At 43.1% G+C, this 18,148-nt stretch overlaps 1 protein-coding gene across 1 annotated transcript; it reads left to right on the plus strand.

Moving 5' to 3' along the window:
• The first annotated feature begins 273 nt into the window (after window positions 1–273).
• Window positions 274–11,661, plus strand: RFC3 (replication factor C subunit 3). Its single transcript, XM_063332680.1, has 9 exons — window positions 274–449; window positions 2,095–2,232; window positions 2,954–3,021; window positions 5,285–5,382; window positions 6,888–7,069; window positions 7,306–7,442; window positions 7,576–7,674; window positions 8,899–8,968; window positions 10,645–11,661. Exons 1-9 carry the CDS (start codon window positions 363–365, stop codon window positions 10,834–10,836), a joined length of 1,071 nt encoding a protein of 356 aa, XP_063188750.1. The 5' UTR covers window positions 274–362; the 3' UTR covers window positions 10,837–11,661.
• Window positions 11,662–18,148: the final 6,487 nt, after the last annotated feature.

Genomic DNA, 18,148 nt, shown 5'->3' on the forward strand with positions numbered 1-18,148 from the left:
AGCGTTCCCCCACACACATACAAGACCGTAAGACCCCGCCATGGCCAGCTGGCCATAAATGCGTCTGCCGCCCCTGGCAGCACGAGCTCTGCCGCTTCAAACACAAAATCTGCCGGGGCACAGCGGGGAAAGCTGGAATTTGTTGCGGGGAGAACACCCCAAAGCCGGCGGGGAGCGAGGGCGTGGCGGCCCCTCACGGCCGGGACGGCTTGAGGGAGCCCGTCGCGCCGGGGCGGGGCGGGGCGACAGCGCGCTTCCGCCTTCTCCGCGGCCCAGCTGCAGCTTGTCCCTGGGCGGCCGCCGTATCTGGCCGCTCCTCCCGCCGCCGCTGCGCGCTGGGCGACGCGCGCTTTTGAACCGCCATGAGCCTGTGGGTGGACAAGTACCGGCCCGGATCCCTCGGCAGGCTGGACTTCCACCGCGAGCAGGCGGCGCAGCTCCGCAACTTGGTGAGGGGGCGCCCGGGCCCGCCGGTGCGGCGCTCGGCGGCCTCCTCCCGTAGCGGGTTCCGCCCGCGGCCTTGAGCTGTGACGGCCGCCTGAGGCGAGCCCGCCGCCGGGCCTCTCTCCTCCGCGGAGCCGGGGTTCTGCGGCCCATGAGACGCGTCTGCGGGCCCGCAGGGCCGGGAGCTTCCCCTCGGTGCAGGCTCCAGCCTTCAGGGGAGCGTCCCCGCGGGTGGGAAGGGGGTCCGCTGGCGTCGCGTCCCGCTGGGGAGGGTGGCCTGTGCGCTGAGGAAGAGGCTGCGAAGAAATAGGTGGCGTGGCTTGGCTTTTTCAGGAGTGATGTGTTTTTGTGCTTCCTGCTGGTTTTAGCTGTGAACGTTCAGGACCTCTAAAAATCGAGTTTACCTTATAGAATGACAGAATGGTTTGGGTTGGAAGGGACCTTAAAGATCATCCAGTTCCAACCCCCTGCCGTGGGCAGGGACACCTCCCACTAGACCAGGTTGCTCAGAGCCCCATCCAGCCTGGCCTTGAACACTTCCAGGGATGGGGCATCTACAACTTCTCTGGGAAATATTTCCAAGTGTCTCCCCAGCCTCATAGTGAAAAATTTCTTCCTTGTTTCCTTAAAGTTAGGTGATGTTTTAAGATGAGCAGCTGGGAATAAAACTCAGGGCTCTGTAATTGCTTGGATGTTAAAGGACTTCTCCCACCTCAGTCCCCACGATGTGGGGACTTGTCTTCACTAGACCGATTCATTCTTTGTGTTTCTCTATGCCTTATATCTAACTGGAGAAGAGAAGGCTCTGGAGACACTTTATAGCAACTTTACGGTATCTGAAGGGGGCCTACAAGAGAGCTGGAGAGAGACTTTTTACAAGGGCATGCAGTGATAGGATGAGGGGTAATGGCTTCAAACTGGAAGAGGGTAGATTTAGATTAGATATTGGGAAGAAATTTTTCACTATGAGGGCGGTGAGGCTCTAGAATAGGTTGCACAGAGCAGCTGTTGAGGCCCCATGCCTGGAGGTGCCCCAGCCCATGACAGGGGGGTTGGAACTGGATGATCTTTGAGGTCCCTTCCAACCTAAACCATTGTATGAATGTAAATTCTGGCTATGGGATTTGGCCAGATGTTCTCCAGGTCATGCTTTTTAGCTTTTCAAGAAACAAACTCCTAACTGAAGTACAGGCTATCTATTACTTGTTTGCCCAGGTTCAAGGCTTGCAAATGAAGCAACCAAGTAATTATGTATAGGTACACGGACATAATTTTATTTGTGTATATAGGCTTTAAACTTTGTTTTAATCCTTTTTACGGTGTGTTTATTGCATCTGGCCCTCTAGAAACTCTGGAAAGCATATAAATGCTGGGGTGGTTTTTTGTTGGATTTTTGGGTTGTTTTGGTTGAGTTTTTTTGAGGGGTAAGGTGTCTGGAGTTAAATGAGTTACATATGGTCTTCAGGAAAAGATGATAGGAAATATCACTGCAGCAAAGAAATTCAGTAGTTCTAATTCTAGGTACTATGTTGTGAATGAGCTGCATCTGGAAAAGTCATTTCATGTAAACTTGGGTGAGAGTGGAAGGATGAATGCTTCTTTTAAGGAAAGTACTGCTATATCTAACTAATCTTGTTGCTTTGGGTTCAGGTTCAGTGTGGTGACTTCCCCCACCTGTTGGTGTATGGACCATCAGGAGCTGGAAAAAAGACAAGAATCATGTGTTTGTTAAGGGAATTATACGGTGCAGGAGTGGAAAAACTGAGGATTGAGCATCAGAGTATAACGGTAAAAAAACTGCCATCTGCTGCAAAGTAGTGTGGATATTTATATACTGATACATTTCTGCTGAGACCTTTATATTTATTTGAGTTTTAAAATTATTTTTTTTAATCAGTACCTTCAAGATCTTTTATGTAATTAATCAGACTAGTTTGGTTACTTGGACAAATGCTTTTGCCAGATATTCCTATTCCTTAGGCCTTCACGGGTAGGAGGATGTGGGGGTTCTTTGTTGTTTTCTGTGTTTGTTTATTGTTTTTTGTTGTGGTGGGTGGTTTTCTTTTTCCTCACGGTTCAGTTTGGACTATAGGATGTGTTGTGATAGACTAGATCTCAATTAGATGTATAGAATTTCATTTGTCTGTAAAATGTTTTTTAAATGATTAGCACTGCTTTTCTCATATATGCAAGTTTTAACTTGTTTTCTTATTCCCATAGTGACAATTTCAGCATTAGGAAAAAAAATAATTCAGTTGTATTTGCCTTGGTCTCAGGCATTTACTTGATTATTTTTAAAAGGTTATACTATCCATTCAAAATCCTTGTTATGGATATAACATGTGGGGTTGGGGGGTAGGAGATGCTTAAGTCTAGTGTCTCAACAGTTCTTTGATCTTTGAGACTTTGGTTTGCCTGTGATCCAGCCAACTTTGTCTGTAAGATAAATTTGTGCATCAGGTTCTTACAACACTCTTTCTGAAGTTTAATATGCTTCCTTTCTACATAGGCACCTTCTAAAAAGAAAATTGAAATTAGCACCATTGCAAGTAATTATCACCTTGAAGTTAACCCAAGGTAAGCGTACGGTAAAAATGTCACACTTCAAATATAAGCCGCCGGTCATATTGCAAGTGGTTTCAACCTGGATATATAAGGGCCTGAATGCCCAATTTATTGGACAAATTAGATAATGGTTTTATGGGTTTGGACTGCAAAGGGGAACAGGGGAGGATTTTTAATTGAACAGCTCTAAATGAACAAAAATTTGGATTGCTGTATCCTAAAGACAGTAATGTTCTGCTTAACTAGCCACATAAGCATGCTGATGTTGAGGACTGCGTAACAATTCTGGATTCATAGATTTGACTATTTAGGTTGATATTGAGAACTTTTATTGGAACCAACACCCCCATGTTGTTAGTTCTCTCACAAATACAAAAATGAAATGATTTGAAAGTAAGCAAGGTCTACCCAGTAACTCTTTATTTTAAGAGTTTAGAGCATGGGGTAAAAACAGCACTACAAAATACTGAGAATCATGTCATGAGCGAGGTCAGATGTTGATTTAAATGATAGAAGCTATAATGCTGTACTCTGTGTCATCTTTGACAGTTGTGAAATTGCTGGTGTTAGTTCACTGACCCAAAGTAAATACTTGTATTTACCTGAAACCTTTTGATGTTGCTTTAAATCACATGACAGTAAATGTCATTGTCCACTGGGAGACTTTGGTTATGTTGGCTTTGTTGTTTGGGTTGCAATTACAAGAAAATGTGTATTCTGGAGTAACTTTAAGCTTTGTGCTTATTGCTAAATTTTTTCTCATGTTGCTCTGCATTTTAGATGCTATTCTCATGTATCACGTCTCCTTTAAAAGCTTGTTCTGCAACTAATCTCTGTGTATTGCTGGTATTCTAATACAGCACTACTGACCAGACAGTGAACCTGCATGTGCTGTGCTGTAGTCTGTGAAGTTTGATTGAATTATTATACTGTGAAATCACGTTGTGCATCTTCAGTAATACGGAACATGATAAATGGCTCACAGGGAAAGGAAATTAACTTCTGGGAAGGACTATGCAGATATTATATTTATTACAGAACTTTATTAGATAGGGCTGTTCTTTTTCCTCTAAAAGGAGGATATTGTTTGAATTCCAAACCATTGGCTGTTGGTCGCTTGACTAGTTTGGATAGATGATTTAAAATGGGTTCTCCTGAGTAGGAGGTAGTGTAAAGAATTAAGGGCCAACATTTTTGTGTTAACTCTGCCTTTCTTCATTATTTTCCTGGAGTGTTTGCTGTGGTCACATAATATCAAGGATTATGAAATTATAACCCTGGGTTCTCTGTCACTGTAGAGAATAATTTATTTTTAAATATTAGGAAACTATTTTAATCACTTTCCATTTCCCAAAACTGGCCTAGCTCATAAGTAGAACCAACTTGTTTTGGTTTGCCTCCTTCCCCACCCCCACCCCCCCCGCCCCCCCTGTACTGTAGTCACAGGTCTGCTCCCTCGCAGAAGGGTAGATCTCTGCAGTCAAAGTCAGCGTATCCTGTTCAGCAGGTTGTGAACTGTTGAGCTAATGTGCTTCTGTACATTCTGCTGCCTTCTGGGCAAGAATGTGGAAGGCCTGGTTGAGTGGTCACTACGACAGGACCAGCAAATGCCTTTTTCATTTCCTTGCCCGGGAAATATTGCAGAGCCACTGCTGCTGCTGTGAAGGCAGTAGTCTGGGGGTGCTAAAGAGTGTGGGGTTTCTCCCCCTCTTTTTCTTTGCTTTTTCAGTAATTTATCTTGCAAGTCAGGGGTCATCAAATCTGAGTCAAGCTAGCTGAGCTACTAACCTGGGGGCTGAGAAGGTTGTGCAGTGCTACTCTAGGGGACAGTAAGGAGAAGAGGCAGGAAGGAAATCTAGTATTTCCCCATGTTATCCTACCTTCTAAGAGGAGTTAGACTTAATTTTTCTTCCCATAATGGGTAAAAATGTTCATGTTACATGTCTTTGCCCAAATTACAAGTAACAGAAGTTTAGATTTCTCATACCAGAAAACTAAGTTCTAGTTTAAAGAGTTAATAAAACACTTGACAACGGTTTCACGACTTCCCAGTACAGTGCTACTGTTCCAGCTGTGCCTGTATAAGCTTTGGGTTGTTCTTATTATTGGGAAGGTAACTTTCAACAAAGTATGTTCTGTTGAGCTTAAGTCTAACCTCAATAGCTTCTGAATTCTTTTGGCATTCTTGTTTGACCAAGGGGCTGCTTAAGATGATGCATTTTATATGCACTATAAAGGTTTTTTAAAACAAGTTTTATTCAAACTCCTGGTACAGTGATGCAGGAAACAATGACCGTGTAGTAATTCAGGAACTCTTGAAGACAGTAGCACAATCCCAACAGCTTGAGACAAGTACTCAACGAGACTTTAAAGGTGAGTAAAAACAGTTAAAACAAGTCAAAGTACTTCTTAAACTTGTTTTTCAGTGATTTCAGTTGACTGTTTTGTTTGTACCTGTATATTGCATGAGGGCACATGTGAACCTTTCACAAACTAAACAACCTCCCATTTTTCTTCCACTGTGGAAATATCTTGAGTGGTTAAATGCTGAGTATGAGGTTATCTCTTGTGTTGGTTTCTTAGAAGGACAGAGTGTAGCTGAATGACTGTGGCTAGGCAGAGGGAGCTGGGATTCCTGCTGTCTTTTTCGCAAGTCTACCACTGAAATGTGCTGTAATGTAGTTTCACAATCTACAGTAACAGCTGAGTTATGAGCCACCAAGGTTTAATATTGAGTTGAGGGGCAGGATAAGGATGTGCTATCTTAAGCAGAAAGTTTAGAAGCATTTTATCCATAGTGTACGGAAGGACACTGGGTAGGAAAATGAAGGCTTTCAGAGAGTTTTCCAAGATGCATGTTGCCGCAACAGGCTTATTTTTCCTCCCCAAAACTAAAGTGAAGGAAAAATCAGAACTCCCTAACGAGATTGAAGGAGAGAGGGAATATTGACAGATAGAATAGAGCAGAAATTAGTTGAAAATGGTCATGGATTTAGTATTTTTGTCTTGTTTTCCTCACTGTTCTCAGGAAATACTCTATTTCACCTAAGCTGCTAGACACTGGTTGGCTCTACTAGTTACTGCCGTATATATCCTTACAGCTGCAGTCATACCATGCACCTCAAAGTATCTGGTAAGCTGGCTGCTCTCCTTAGGTTGCATATAGAACCAGAAGAGAAACAGGAGAAGAGTAATGGGCTGACTTGTTCCTCCAGGCTGTTGTCACCAGACTATTCAGAGTACTGAAATCAGCCATCTCCGAGTTGCCTGTGGAGGAACCTGCAGAAGGTAGCTGGTTAGGTTAGCTGCTTCGTACTAGGTGTCTCCTGGATGTTCTGAAGCATTTTTGAAACATGTTTTCCTTTTTCTTTTTTTTTTTTTTTCTTTAAAAGACCATGGAAAGGTGTTGCAGCTACAGTAATAAGGCAGCTTTCTACTACTCCTTTGTTAAGCTAAGACATTGGTTTATTGACATATAAAGTGCATCGAGGGATCTTGAAGAAATTTGTGGGTTTTTATATGTCCTTATGCCATAAATCCTTTTGCATTTCTTACTTAAAAATTCCTTTAGAAAGTTACTGTACTAATTATGAAAGTGAAAGCCTGTACACCGACCTGCTTTATTTCTTGGCACTGAAGTGTTGCAGGCCCTGCTCTGAAGAAATTGACGTTCCAGGGTGTGAAAGAGCAGAAGATTATACAGCCAAAAAAGCATGCAGGCTGTCTTAATCTTGATTTTTCCTGCCTGTGGAACCATGCTGCCTCTTTCTGCTTGTATCTTTTATTTTGGTGTTATCGCTTGTATGTCAAAGTACTCGTTTTCTTAGAAAGGTCTGGTATTAATAAAAAAAACTCCACTATTTTTACTCCGTTTTCAGTGGTGCTGTTAACAGAAGTTGACAAACTCACTAAAGACGCTCAGCATGCTTTGCGAAGAACAATGGAGAAATACATGGCGACCTGCAGGTTGATCCTGTGCTGCAACTCCGTGTCAAAAATCATAGGGCCTATTCAAAGCAGATGCCTGGCTGTACGAGTGCCTGCTCCCAGCATTGAAGATGTATGTTTGAAAGAGAAGCAAAAATTAGTTATTTAAAACTTCTTACTAGATAAATAGTTCATAAGTCCACAGCAAGAACTTTACTTCCACAAAGTGACCTAGTTTTTCTTTGTGGTGGGTGACTTGTCAAGCATGTCTCTGCTATCTCTGGTCCAGAAATGTGTCAAACAGGAGAATCGGTAGGTGCTAAACTGGTCGCTAAATGTTGCACTCTCTGCTATCTGTTTCCTGTCTAGATCTGCCATGTCTTGTCCAGTGTGTGTAAGAAAGAAGGCCTGATGCTTCCGCCGGAACTGGCTCAAAGGCTTGCAGAGAAATCTGGCAGGAATCTTCGGAAAGCACTACTTATGTGTGAATCCTGCAGAGTACAACAGTAAGTTACTGCTGAAAATTAATATAAATCACACTTGCAGACACATAAATTAACTTACTTCTGAGGCCTTGTTAGAATAGGTGACAGTTTGCTTTGATTTTAATTTTTTAAAAATATTATTATTACTACGTAGGTATCCTTTTACTGCTGATCAAGACATTCCTGAGATGGACTGGGAAGTTTATTTGAGAGAAACTGCAAATGCTATTGTTGGTCAACAGACACCACAAAGGTAGGTGAATACATTTGCTTGCAGCTATAAACTATGGTTTTGGTGTACTCTCAAACATTAAAAAAAAATAATGTTATATTTAAAAATGTGTCATCTTTACTTTTAGTTGTATTACATATGACTAAAATTTGCTGGCATTTCTGCTGGAGCTGGTACTTTGCAGGCAGAGGAAATCAGCTTTAAAATTACTGGAGGAGGCTGAATGAGCTTCAAGGACTGAAGCAATTGTTGGTTTTCTCTGTTGAAGCTTTGTAATCAAAAGTGAGCATAAGCTTAGTTGCATGTTGTGCTGTCTCCTTTTTTTGTGTCTGTGGCATGTGTGTGTGTTTTGTTGTTTTATTTATAGAATCATAGAATCATTTAGGTTGGAAAAGACCCTTGGGATCATCAAGTCCAACCACCAACCCCACTCTACAAAGTTCTCCCCTACACCATATCCCCTAACACCACATCTAAATGACTCTTAAACACATTCAGGGATGGTGACTCCATCACCTCCCTGGGCAGCCTGTTCCAGTGTCTGACCACTCTTTCTGTAGCGTCTGTTTCACCGTCTTTAGCACAATGCACCTTTGTAAAAGAACTGGAAATGAGAAATCATTGAGTTTGAGCGCATTAGGAGTTGCCCCCTTTATCCATCTCGGTGTCATATACGTAGCCTGATCCTTTTTGTCTGTTCCATATAGTACATGAGATGTCACTTAAATTCTTGTATTTAATTTAAATGCTTGTAGCCTCTGACCTCCTGATATCAAAAGTTGAGAACTGATAACTGTGTCACCTTCTGCCAAGTGATCACCTTAACCCCTCTTGTAAACAATGAAGACAGAAAAACAGTGTAAATGAATCTTCTGCCTCTAATCAATTTTGTGGTGTCTTCTCACTAATCTTAAGCATGAATAATAATTTAGATATGACGGGGAATTAAAGGGAGACAAGCCTGAGACAAATTCTAATAGCCTTCCAGCTTCTAGATTAACTGAGACCATTGTAACTGGAGTATATGTAATCTATATTACTGTTCGAATAAAAAGTGGTATGTAGCATATGAATTAAAACTGATTTGTGCAATGCTTTTGGGTTTAAAATACCACACAAAACCAAAAACAGAGAAAATTTTCCTTGGGTTGAATTTTTTTCCTGCAGCATATTTCACAAATAGTGCAAACACATTAGTACGCTTTGGGGACATACTTCTGATATTTTGTGGTGTCTTTCCAACAGGCTCTTAGAGGTCCGTGGACGGCTTTATGAACTTCTGACACACTGCATTCCTCCTGAGATTATAATGAAGGTAATTCAGCTACATAGTTTTTAAGGTGTTACAAGCATTAACACTATGACAGTCTCATTTTGAGTTTAAAAAAAAAAACCCACAAAAATATAGCAGATTATCCAAATATCGATGAAGACCTGTGTCCTTTCCAAATAGATGTGAGTAACCAAAAGGTACTTTTCTTCCACTAGAGTAACTCTAATAGTCCAGGTTATTGCTCTGAAGCAGTAATTAAAGACCTTGTTCCTGCAAACACTGATACATAGCATTCACTTCTCGCTATCCTCACTCAATATACTGGACTGTTTGGTTAGGTTCATACCTAAATATATTTAGTCATGATGTTTTTGAATTGTGTACATTTTGAGGGCAGGAAGCTTCTGTTCTCTAATTTGGAAAATGTAAATATGTAGTTTATTTTTGTTGCAGGCTTCCTTGTTTACATCTCTGTTGAATGGTTTACTGAAACTTGTTCTGTGATCATAGAGCAGCAGTATCGTGGCTGAGTGAAAACAAAGGAGGACGTGCTTTGTCCCCGTGAAGATTTCTAAGTCCAGTTTCTGTATTGAGGCATATACCTATTTTATGTGCTAATTTTGATATGGTTTGTTTTCTTTTGTAAAAGTTGTAACTTTGTTATAAGTTCAGTATTTGCTGTGGCCTAATGGAGAGGTTTTCTGAAGGATGCTGGATCAGCAGGTCTCTTCAAAGACAGAAGTCATCTTGGGAGAAAAAAGCAAATGGGACATGCATGTTTTTATTTTAGGCAGGGTGAAAGGATGCTGAAGCAAGCTAGAGCAGAAGAAAGATTAAAGCCAATGTTTGCAACTTATCATAGGTGGACTTTGCCATCAAACATAATTACAAGATAATAAATTTATTTTGGCATTAACTGATTTCTGCTTTCTGACAGTTTTGGTAGTTAGATGTTTATTTAACCTTCCTTTCTTATGGCAGATAAGTGGATTTTGCATTGCCCTGTTTGAGGACTGTTGTTGTCAGGCTAAAGGTGGATTTCTCTGCCTACTCTCTTTTCATAATCTTAAAGTGCTCTAGAGATACTTCTCAATTAATCCTGGCTGTTTTAATAGAGACAGATTTGCAATGACTTTATTGTTGTCTCGGATGCAGAATACTGCATTTTTGGTTTTTTGCCATGACTGGAGTATTCTTGTAAAGTATCTTGTGTGTGTCTACACATACATATGTATGTAAATATAAACAGATAAACTTTAAATAAGCCTTTCCTTGTTATTTATTCATGTTGTTTCTCTTTGTGCTTGATGCTGTCAAAATAGGGAAATAAGTGATTTTAATACACTTGCTATCTTGGTAAAAGATGCCATGTGCCTGCATGCAGTAGAGGTTATAGTATTTGGAGATTGGGTTAATTTATTTTCTTTATTAAGGCATAAGTAGTTGCAGTATACGATATTTTTCCCATCTAAGAACACAATAGGTAACATCTATTCTGACACGAGGAATTTATCTTGAAAGAAGGTTCCGAAGAGACGTGGTTCCATGAGTCTAGTTCGGTCAAGTAGGTGATGTAATGATTCTTGAATGTCTTTTCTGTTGGATTTGTGAGTGAACTACTAGTCATAGTCTATTTTCAGAGAAATTAGGTTATCCCATTAACAAAAAAAAATATAATTTTTCAAATACTGTCCTGTTTTTTTTTTTTCTCCTTTTAGGGCCTCCTGACAGAACTTCTAAATAACTGTGATGGACAACTGAAAGGAGAAGTCGCACAGATGGCGGCCTTCTATGAACACCGCCTGCAACTGGGCAGCAAAGCCATTTATCATCTGGAAGCGTTTGTAGCAAAGTTTATGGCAATTTACAAGAAGTTTATGGAGGATGGACTAGATGACATGATGTTCTAACTCTGCCCAAAGTCGTACACAGAATATCGTGTCATGATGCCAGGAATGTTGCAAATGTTGTCTACTTGTCCATGCTTGGTTGCATGTGCGTCTAGTTCAAAGTCAAATATTTTATTTTGCTATTAATACAAGGCATAGTGAACTAAACAACGATGTTTGTTCAGGTTTAGAAACCAGATGGATTGTTTGACAGCCTCAAATCCGTCTTTAGATCTATGCAAAATACATTAGCCTTTCGGAAAGACAACAAGTTGCCTTGGAAGATGTATAAGATCATAGTTGCTTTGCAGTATTTGTAAGCTGACATTAAGAGGAGAGAACATGGGTGCTGCATGCTTGCCTCTTGATTGCTCATGGGCAAGGCTGTGAGCAAAAGATGGTTTTTCCATGTTGTGATAAGTTCTAGTCTGACTGTGTACGTTCTGCCTCCTCATTTACGTATCTCGCTGTTTGTCTGGCTTCTTTTATTTTAGCCACACTGTCTTCTGTGGTGTGATGACACAGAATGTTTTCCGACTTTGGTTTGTAAGCAGTTGCATTGAAGTTGTGGATGAGCAATGCTTTTGTGTTGCTTGGAAATCAGTTTGACAACATTTGTTCAGAAGGAACATACCTATATAAAGCAAGTCCACTTGCTGTCTGACACTTCTGGGTTCACCTCGACATACATAACGCTGTTCAGGTGAAGATTATTCATTTGAGTGGGGTTTAACCAAGGGTAAGGTTTCCACTTCTAACAAATTTTCTTTCACTTCTTAAATTGGTATGTGATACTTCTAAAATGGCAAAATAAATTGTAAAAATATGAACACACATTCATTATCAGTAAGATGGTGCTGGCCTGTTTCATGCTCAACTGGTCTCCTTAAAACTGAGGAAGTCTAGAACATGGATTACTTTCTTTTTTTTTTTTTTTTTCTTCCATCTGCTCTTGTCACCTAAATCTGCAGCACTGGTAGCTTGTCAGAGTGTGAGTGTCTTGACTGTCAGAGACCCTGGAAAATGATTAAATTAGTCAGTGATAGTGGAAATGAGTACTGAAATCTATTACAAAGAAGAGCAGGAGAATGGTAGAGGGGTCATAATTACTGCATGTACAAATTGCCTGCTCTTTCAGGAGCCTGGTCTTATCTACTTATTTTTAAAAGCTGAACAAACTACCATAGGCCTACTACACGTATAGCATGTGAGGAGTCAAAAGATGATGAAATACTTCCAAAAAAACCAACCCAACCCCACCCCATTAACTAATGTGAGAGAAGAGGAATGTACATAGGGATTTGGGACATACAGTTGAAATGCACAGGGCCGGTGTTGCTGTGGAGGGGGGAGAGGCAGGAGCTGGACCGGAGGTTTGTCAGGTGGAGGAGCGGTTTGCTGGTTCCAGAAGATCTCAGCAGCTTTGTCTAGGAGACCGAAACCCCAACATGAATCTCTCAGCAGGTGTTCTGCTGCCTCTTCTTGAAGTTTCATTTTTATCCTGTTCTACCTGGGATGAATCAAGAGTAGGCAAGGATGGAAAAATGGGATAATGACCAGGGATTGCTGAGAGAGGAGATGGCTACTGCTGTTCCTGGAAGCCAGCATTTCCCCCTGCTGATCCGACTCCTGCCTCTTTGTCTTCCAGTCACACACAAATTTAAACACATGGGCACAGTATCTCGTAAGTCTCTGCACACATTTTTCCATCCTACGGTATTGTTTAAGGCAATTTTACCTTAGTATTCGTAACAGCCTCCCCAGGGAAGTGGTCACGGCACCAAGCCTGGCGGAGTTCAGGGAGAATCTGGACAATGCCCTTAGTCATATTGTTTAGTTTTAGGTGGTCCTGTGAGGAGCAGGGAGTCGGATGTGATGATCCTTAGGCGTCCCTTCCAACCTGAGAGATTCTGTGATAATGACCAATAAGAGTTGTGCTTTTTGGGAACACCTTAGAGGCTATCCGCCTTGGATGCCACCTCCCCTCCCTTTTGGGTAGCTGTAGCATTAGAGGCAACGTGGTGCAGAACTGAGGGCCTGGGCTGTGCTGGAGGAAGCAGGGACCAGCAACCCCCATCCCACTGACAAATGGGTCTGATGGGAATGTATGAGCAGGCGATTGTCAGGGAAAAAAAAAAAGGAGTTTTCTGCCATTTTTTCCCCTCGTGAGGCTACCATGTAAGCCTTTTACCAGAAAAGCAGAACCTTAGCCTGGTAAGGAGGGTCTCTGGGGTGGTCTCTGGGGTGGGCACTGTGCTGGACCTACACTGAGCGCTGCACGCCTCTCACAGATCGTGGGAGAGGCAGCGTAGACAGGCTTTTAAACACTGAATAGCCCAGGACCAACCTCTAGGTGATCCGTTTCTTCAGCTGATTTCATCTTGTGAGACTTGCTCTGAACTGCACACTGAGAGGATTACCCCTGCTTTCATCCAGCGTCACCTCCCGTGAGTTCCAAATGAAAACTCCAGGCTGCTCCCACCCAGGTGGGACTCCAGCACTGAACAAGTCTAAGAGGTTGCAGAGGAGTCGGCTTCATGCTAGCACAGAAAGCCAGAGGTGAAACCAATTTTTTAAAAAAATGAGCAAGAAACTAGAGACAGCCACCACTTTAGTTAAAACTTTCTCTGCTCTGCAAAGATCAGCGGCGCAAAGGGCGAGTCGTGCATTCAGGCTTTATTCACAGAATCACACAGGATCACAGAATGGTTTGGGTTCGAAGGGACCTTAAAGATCATCCAGTTCCAACCCCCTGCCATGGGCAGGGACACCTCCTGCTAGACCAGGCTGCTCAAAGCCCCATCCAGCCTGGCCTTGAACACCTCCAGGGAGGGGCACTGACAACTACCCCAGGCAACCTGCTCTAGTGCCTCCCCACCCTCATAGTAAAGAATTTCTTCCCAATATCCAATCTAAATCTCTCCTCTTTCAGTTTAAAACGGTTACTCCTCATCCTATCATTACTCTCCCTGATAAAGAGTCCCTCCCCATCCTTCCTGTAGGCCCACTTTAGGTACTGGAAGGCTGCTATAAGGTCTCCCTGGAGCCTTCTCTTCTCCAGGCTGAACAACCCCAGCTCTCTCAGCCTGTCTTCACAGGAGAGGTGCTCCAGCCCTCGGATCGTCTTCGTGGCCCTCCACTGGACCCGTTCCAACAGGTCCATGTCCTTCTTGTGCTGAGGGCTCCAGAGCTGGACACAGTATTCCAGGTGGGGTCTCACCAGAGCAGAGTAGAGGGGCAGAATCACCTCCCTGGACCTGCTGGCCATTCTTCTTTTGATGCAGCCCAGGATGCAGTTGGCTTTCTGGGGTGCAAGTGCATATTGAGTTTTTAGTCCACCAGCACACCCAAGTCCTTCTCCTCAGGGTTGCTCTCAAGCCATTCTCCGCCCAACCTGTATTTCTGAAGTCCACGTGTTAACTCCTCTGAGAAACAGTTATTTTTAAAATCTCATTATTTTTAGACATCCATGGTAAACAACTCTACTTAAGCGTTAATCATAATAAACATATTGTGTGATTGGAAGATGATTTTTAAAATGTATTTTGCTAAATAAATTCATTTGAGCAAAGCTGACATGAGGAATGTCCCCTTGCTACCAAAGAACTACCCTGATTATCGCAGGCTAGAAGGTAAGGTAGGTAAGAGAAGAGTTCATTATCACAATTTTTCCTTCCAGTGCAGGGAATTCAAGATTATTACAGTTCATTGATATAAAATAATAGCTGTAATTTGTCTTGTTGGAAAGAGCTCTGCTACGCCTGAGCAGCCTTTAATCCTTCTCGCTTAACATTTTTTTGCCTGCGCTAACAATTAGTGCTGTATGAATTTGTTGCATTGGATTTCAATCAATGACCCGACCCAACCCAAACCCCGGAGCTGTAGTCTGCTAAACCGAAGTTGTCTTAATGTGGCAGTGAAATGTGCTTCTCATTCTTGGAGGGCAAAATACTTTTCTCGATCTTTATATTTCATAAGGAGGGAAGGAATGTAAATACATACGTGTGCAAAAGAAATTAACCCGTATTGTCGAATGTGCCCTGCAGGCTAATCAATAGTATGTCAGGCAAGTTGCAGGTCACATCACGAAATGACCAAGATTAAAGGAGTTTGCCATTAACTTCAATACATTGAGGAATTGAATTGGAATTTTCTCCGTCATCAAAATGGAAATTATTTTCTGTCCAAATTAACTAGGATAACTGGGGCCTAACCCAGGATTTATTTAAAAAAAAGCAGTGGATGCTTTGCTTGTCTGAAAAAATGAGCCTATTAGCTGTTAAACATTCCTATAACAGATTTTCTTGTCTAGTTGTGTACAGTGTACGCGGTGAACTTCTGGAAGAAACTGTATACTCTGTTCCGGCAATCCTGCAGCTGGTAAATACTGTCCCAATCATTTGAGCGTTCGGTGGTATTTCAGTGGGGAAGGATTTGGCATCTCTTAAACAGGAGCGAGATAATAGAAGCAGAAGGAGCCTGAAGCACGTAACTTCACCCCTGACACCACTGCTCCATCTGCATTTCTCCTAGCAGAGGTGCTGGGGCACCCATCTCCACCTCTCTCCTGGAACCTTCTTGGAGCTGATCTTCACCCCTCTCCATGGACATGGAGTAGGTGTTGGTCTATCACTATGGAGCCTGTCTTAGGAACAAGACGCTGTGAGATATCATCTAAAATGCTGGGCAACAGCTAAGGTTGCTGTCTCCTGCGTCCCTGCAGTAACACAGTGCTGGGAGTGTCCTCACTGCCACGCCAGAGTGCTCCATCAAAATCACTAGTGGTCCGGTAGCAGTGTGGGTGGGTGGCTTGGCAAGACAGGAGTAACCTGCAGCTTGGAGGAATGTCCATTTTGCTGTGTCAAGGGAAACCTCTGCTTTTGATACAATGAGGTACTTTATCAGGAATATGTCCCTGATAATCCTTTAAGGGACTTTCAGCTCTTAATCAAAATTACAGCTTCTTAGAACGATGGAAGTCCCGCGGTTACTTTTAACTCTTTCTCAGGGACCGTCTCACAGAAGTTAGTCAATTAATATTATTTTTCTACACAGACTTCTCAGTGTTATTCCGAAAGTAATTTCGTGCCATGATAACCACTGGCGTGCAGGCTCCTAGCTCCACATTGTTTACGCCATCTTCTGTCCAGGGTCCCTTTGAACCATGTGCTGCCCTTGAGATTTCTCTTCTTCTTCAGGTCCCCTTCTCACCTGGTTTGCAAAGGAAGCTCAAATGCCTGAAACTGATTTCCAAGAAGAAAGGCGGGTGGAAACAGCAGGAGCCAGTTTGAGAGTGGCTGGGGACGGGTAGAGGAGGTCAGCTACCAGAAAGCATGAAGACAAGGCAAGGGGAGCTTTAGACACTTGAAGGACAGCTGTGAGGGAGATGTCTCTCTGCTTGGGAACCATCTCCCTAGGCAGGGAGCTACAGATAACCCTTGCAGGAGGTGAGCAAGGCTCATGCTTTTCCGAAGGCTGGACCACTCAACCAGTAGTGGGAGTGCTGGATTCTGCACGTGCTCCATCTGAAGACATTTAAACTAGGGAGATTCATTTTTTTTACCAGTTGATAGGTTTATTTTAATATACTTATTAATGCATTTTACTGTTATCTAGCAGTACATTTATGGGGGAAGTTAGAGGTTAAAAATAGATGTCAAAATTCTGCCTCCGCCATGATTCTATTGTGTATTTGTGGCTGATCTGTTTGATGTTGTCCCTGCCTTTCCAACCCAACCGTTCATTTGAAGCCCCCGTGAGATTTGCTGAGTCAGTGGTCTGCGCAGCTGCATTTGAGGGAAACGAAAAGACTGGACTCATAAAAGAGCAGTAAAAGGGCAAATTGACTGTAATTTTTGAAAATGATGGTCCATGAACTAGCTACCATTTAATATTTGCAATTCAAATCCAGCTCGCTCACCTGCCTTCCCCAACAGCCCATGGGGTTGGCAGGGCTCAAGGAGGGGGCAACTCCACCCCTTTCTTTGATATGGTCAACGCAGCCATGGTTCGTGGGCTAGAAGGAGAGCAAGCAAAAGAGCCTGGTTTGGTGCATGAGAAGGCACTTGAAAGAGCAGTTGTCCTGGGATATGTCTATGGCTACGGTATGCCCAAGAACAGAAGAAGAAAAGGCAGTTTCTGCACGATTCCCTGCCCTAAAACATGGGATCTGCAGGTAGCCACAGTACTTTTCCTTCCCCCAGGAAGCTTCAGGCTGCTGTGTCCCTCAAACCACCCTGCTTTACTGCCACCAATGCCCAGGTCCTCCTGCCCAGCACAGTCAATGCTTCCCAACCCAGAGCTGCTTCCCAACACCAGAGTGTTCTACTCTCTAGTGTTCCAGAGCTTCTTTTCCATGAGGACACCCTAAACGCAGTAGCTGTAATCCTCCAACTAGTCTTAAATCTTCCCAATCTTAAACTCCCTTACACCTCCTTTTCTGCCAGGCTGGCACTAGAGTTGCCCCTTTCTGCCCCGATGCCCCAGCATGTACCTGTTCCCATTCCAGCCTTGCCCAGGGTAACAGTTCCTCAGCAACCTTGCCTGTGAAAGACAAGGTCTGCCTCCTGCCTCTGGTGCTGTAGGTTGGAAGGGACCTCTGAGGTCATCTTGTCCAAGCCTCTGCTCTGAGCAGGTCCAGCCAAACCGGGTTGCTCAGCCCTCACCAGCTGAGGTTTCAGCATCTCCAAGGAGACAGAATCCATCGTCCCTCTGGGCAGCCCATTTCACTGCCCTCACAGGGAAAACCTTTTCCTAATTTTCTAATTTCTAAAGATTTTTAAGTGGAACCTTCCTTTACACATTTGAGCTCAGTCTGGAGATCCCCACTCAGCTGTGCTGGCCACCTGCTACATCCACTCAACTTTCCGCACATGAAATGGAACATTCCTCTGCTTGGAAGAGGTTGTGCTCCAACAGGTAGTAGATCAGCAGGCTGCAGTAGGACAAATTTTCAATTTTATTTACAAAGCTGTGTGGAGACACCTGAATATGGGGGTGAAGGGAAAGTGCTGGCGGGAAAAAAATTAAAAAAAGGCTGCTGGGCTTTATCAGTAGGAAGCTTGCATTTTACTAGCCAGACTGGCTTTGTAGAAGGTGCCTTTTCTGTTCAGGTTCCCATAAAGGCTCTACGCCAACTCTGGCATGGCTCACTGTTAAAATACTTTTCTCGGGTATTTTTAACCTCTTTTCAAGCCACTGTATACAGTTATAAAGAGCAGAGTTTGGGCATGGGGCGATTGAAGACGGGGAGATGGAGACCCACTGTCCTGCTCCCTGTCTTGGTTGATGCAGTGTTTCCCCAAAGAATTGTTCATGGTTTTGCCTGAGACAA

This window comes from Chroicocephalus ridibundus, chromosome 1 (assembly GCF_963924245.1).
Source record: "Chroicocephalus ridibundus chromosome 1, bChrRid1.1, whole genome shotgun sequence".
In the NCBI taxonomy this organism is placed as follows: Eukaryota; Metazoa; Chordata; class Aves; order Charadriiformes; family Laridae; genus Chroicocephalus; species Chroicocephalus ridibundus.

Coding starts and splice junctions, on each gene's coding strand:
- RFC3 (XM_063332680.1), top strand. CDS start 363: ATGAGCCTGTGGGTGGACAAGTACCGGCCCGGATCCCTCGGCAGGCTG. Junction 3,022..5,284: donor CACCTTGAAGTTAACCCAAG/GTAAGCGTACGG, acceptor CTCCTGGTACAG/TGATGCAGGAAACAATGACC. Junction 5,383..6,887: donor TACTCAACGAGACTTTAAAG/GTGAGTAAAAAC, acceptor CTCCGTTTTCAG/TGGTGCTGTTAACAGAAGTT.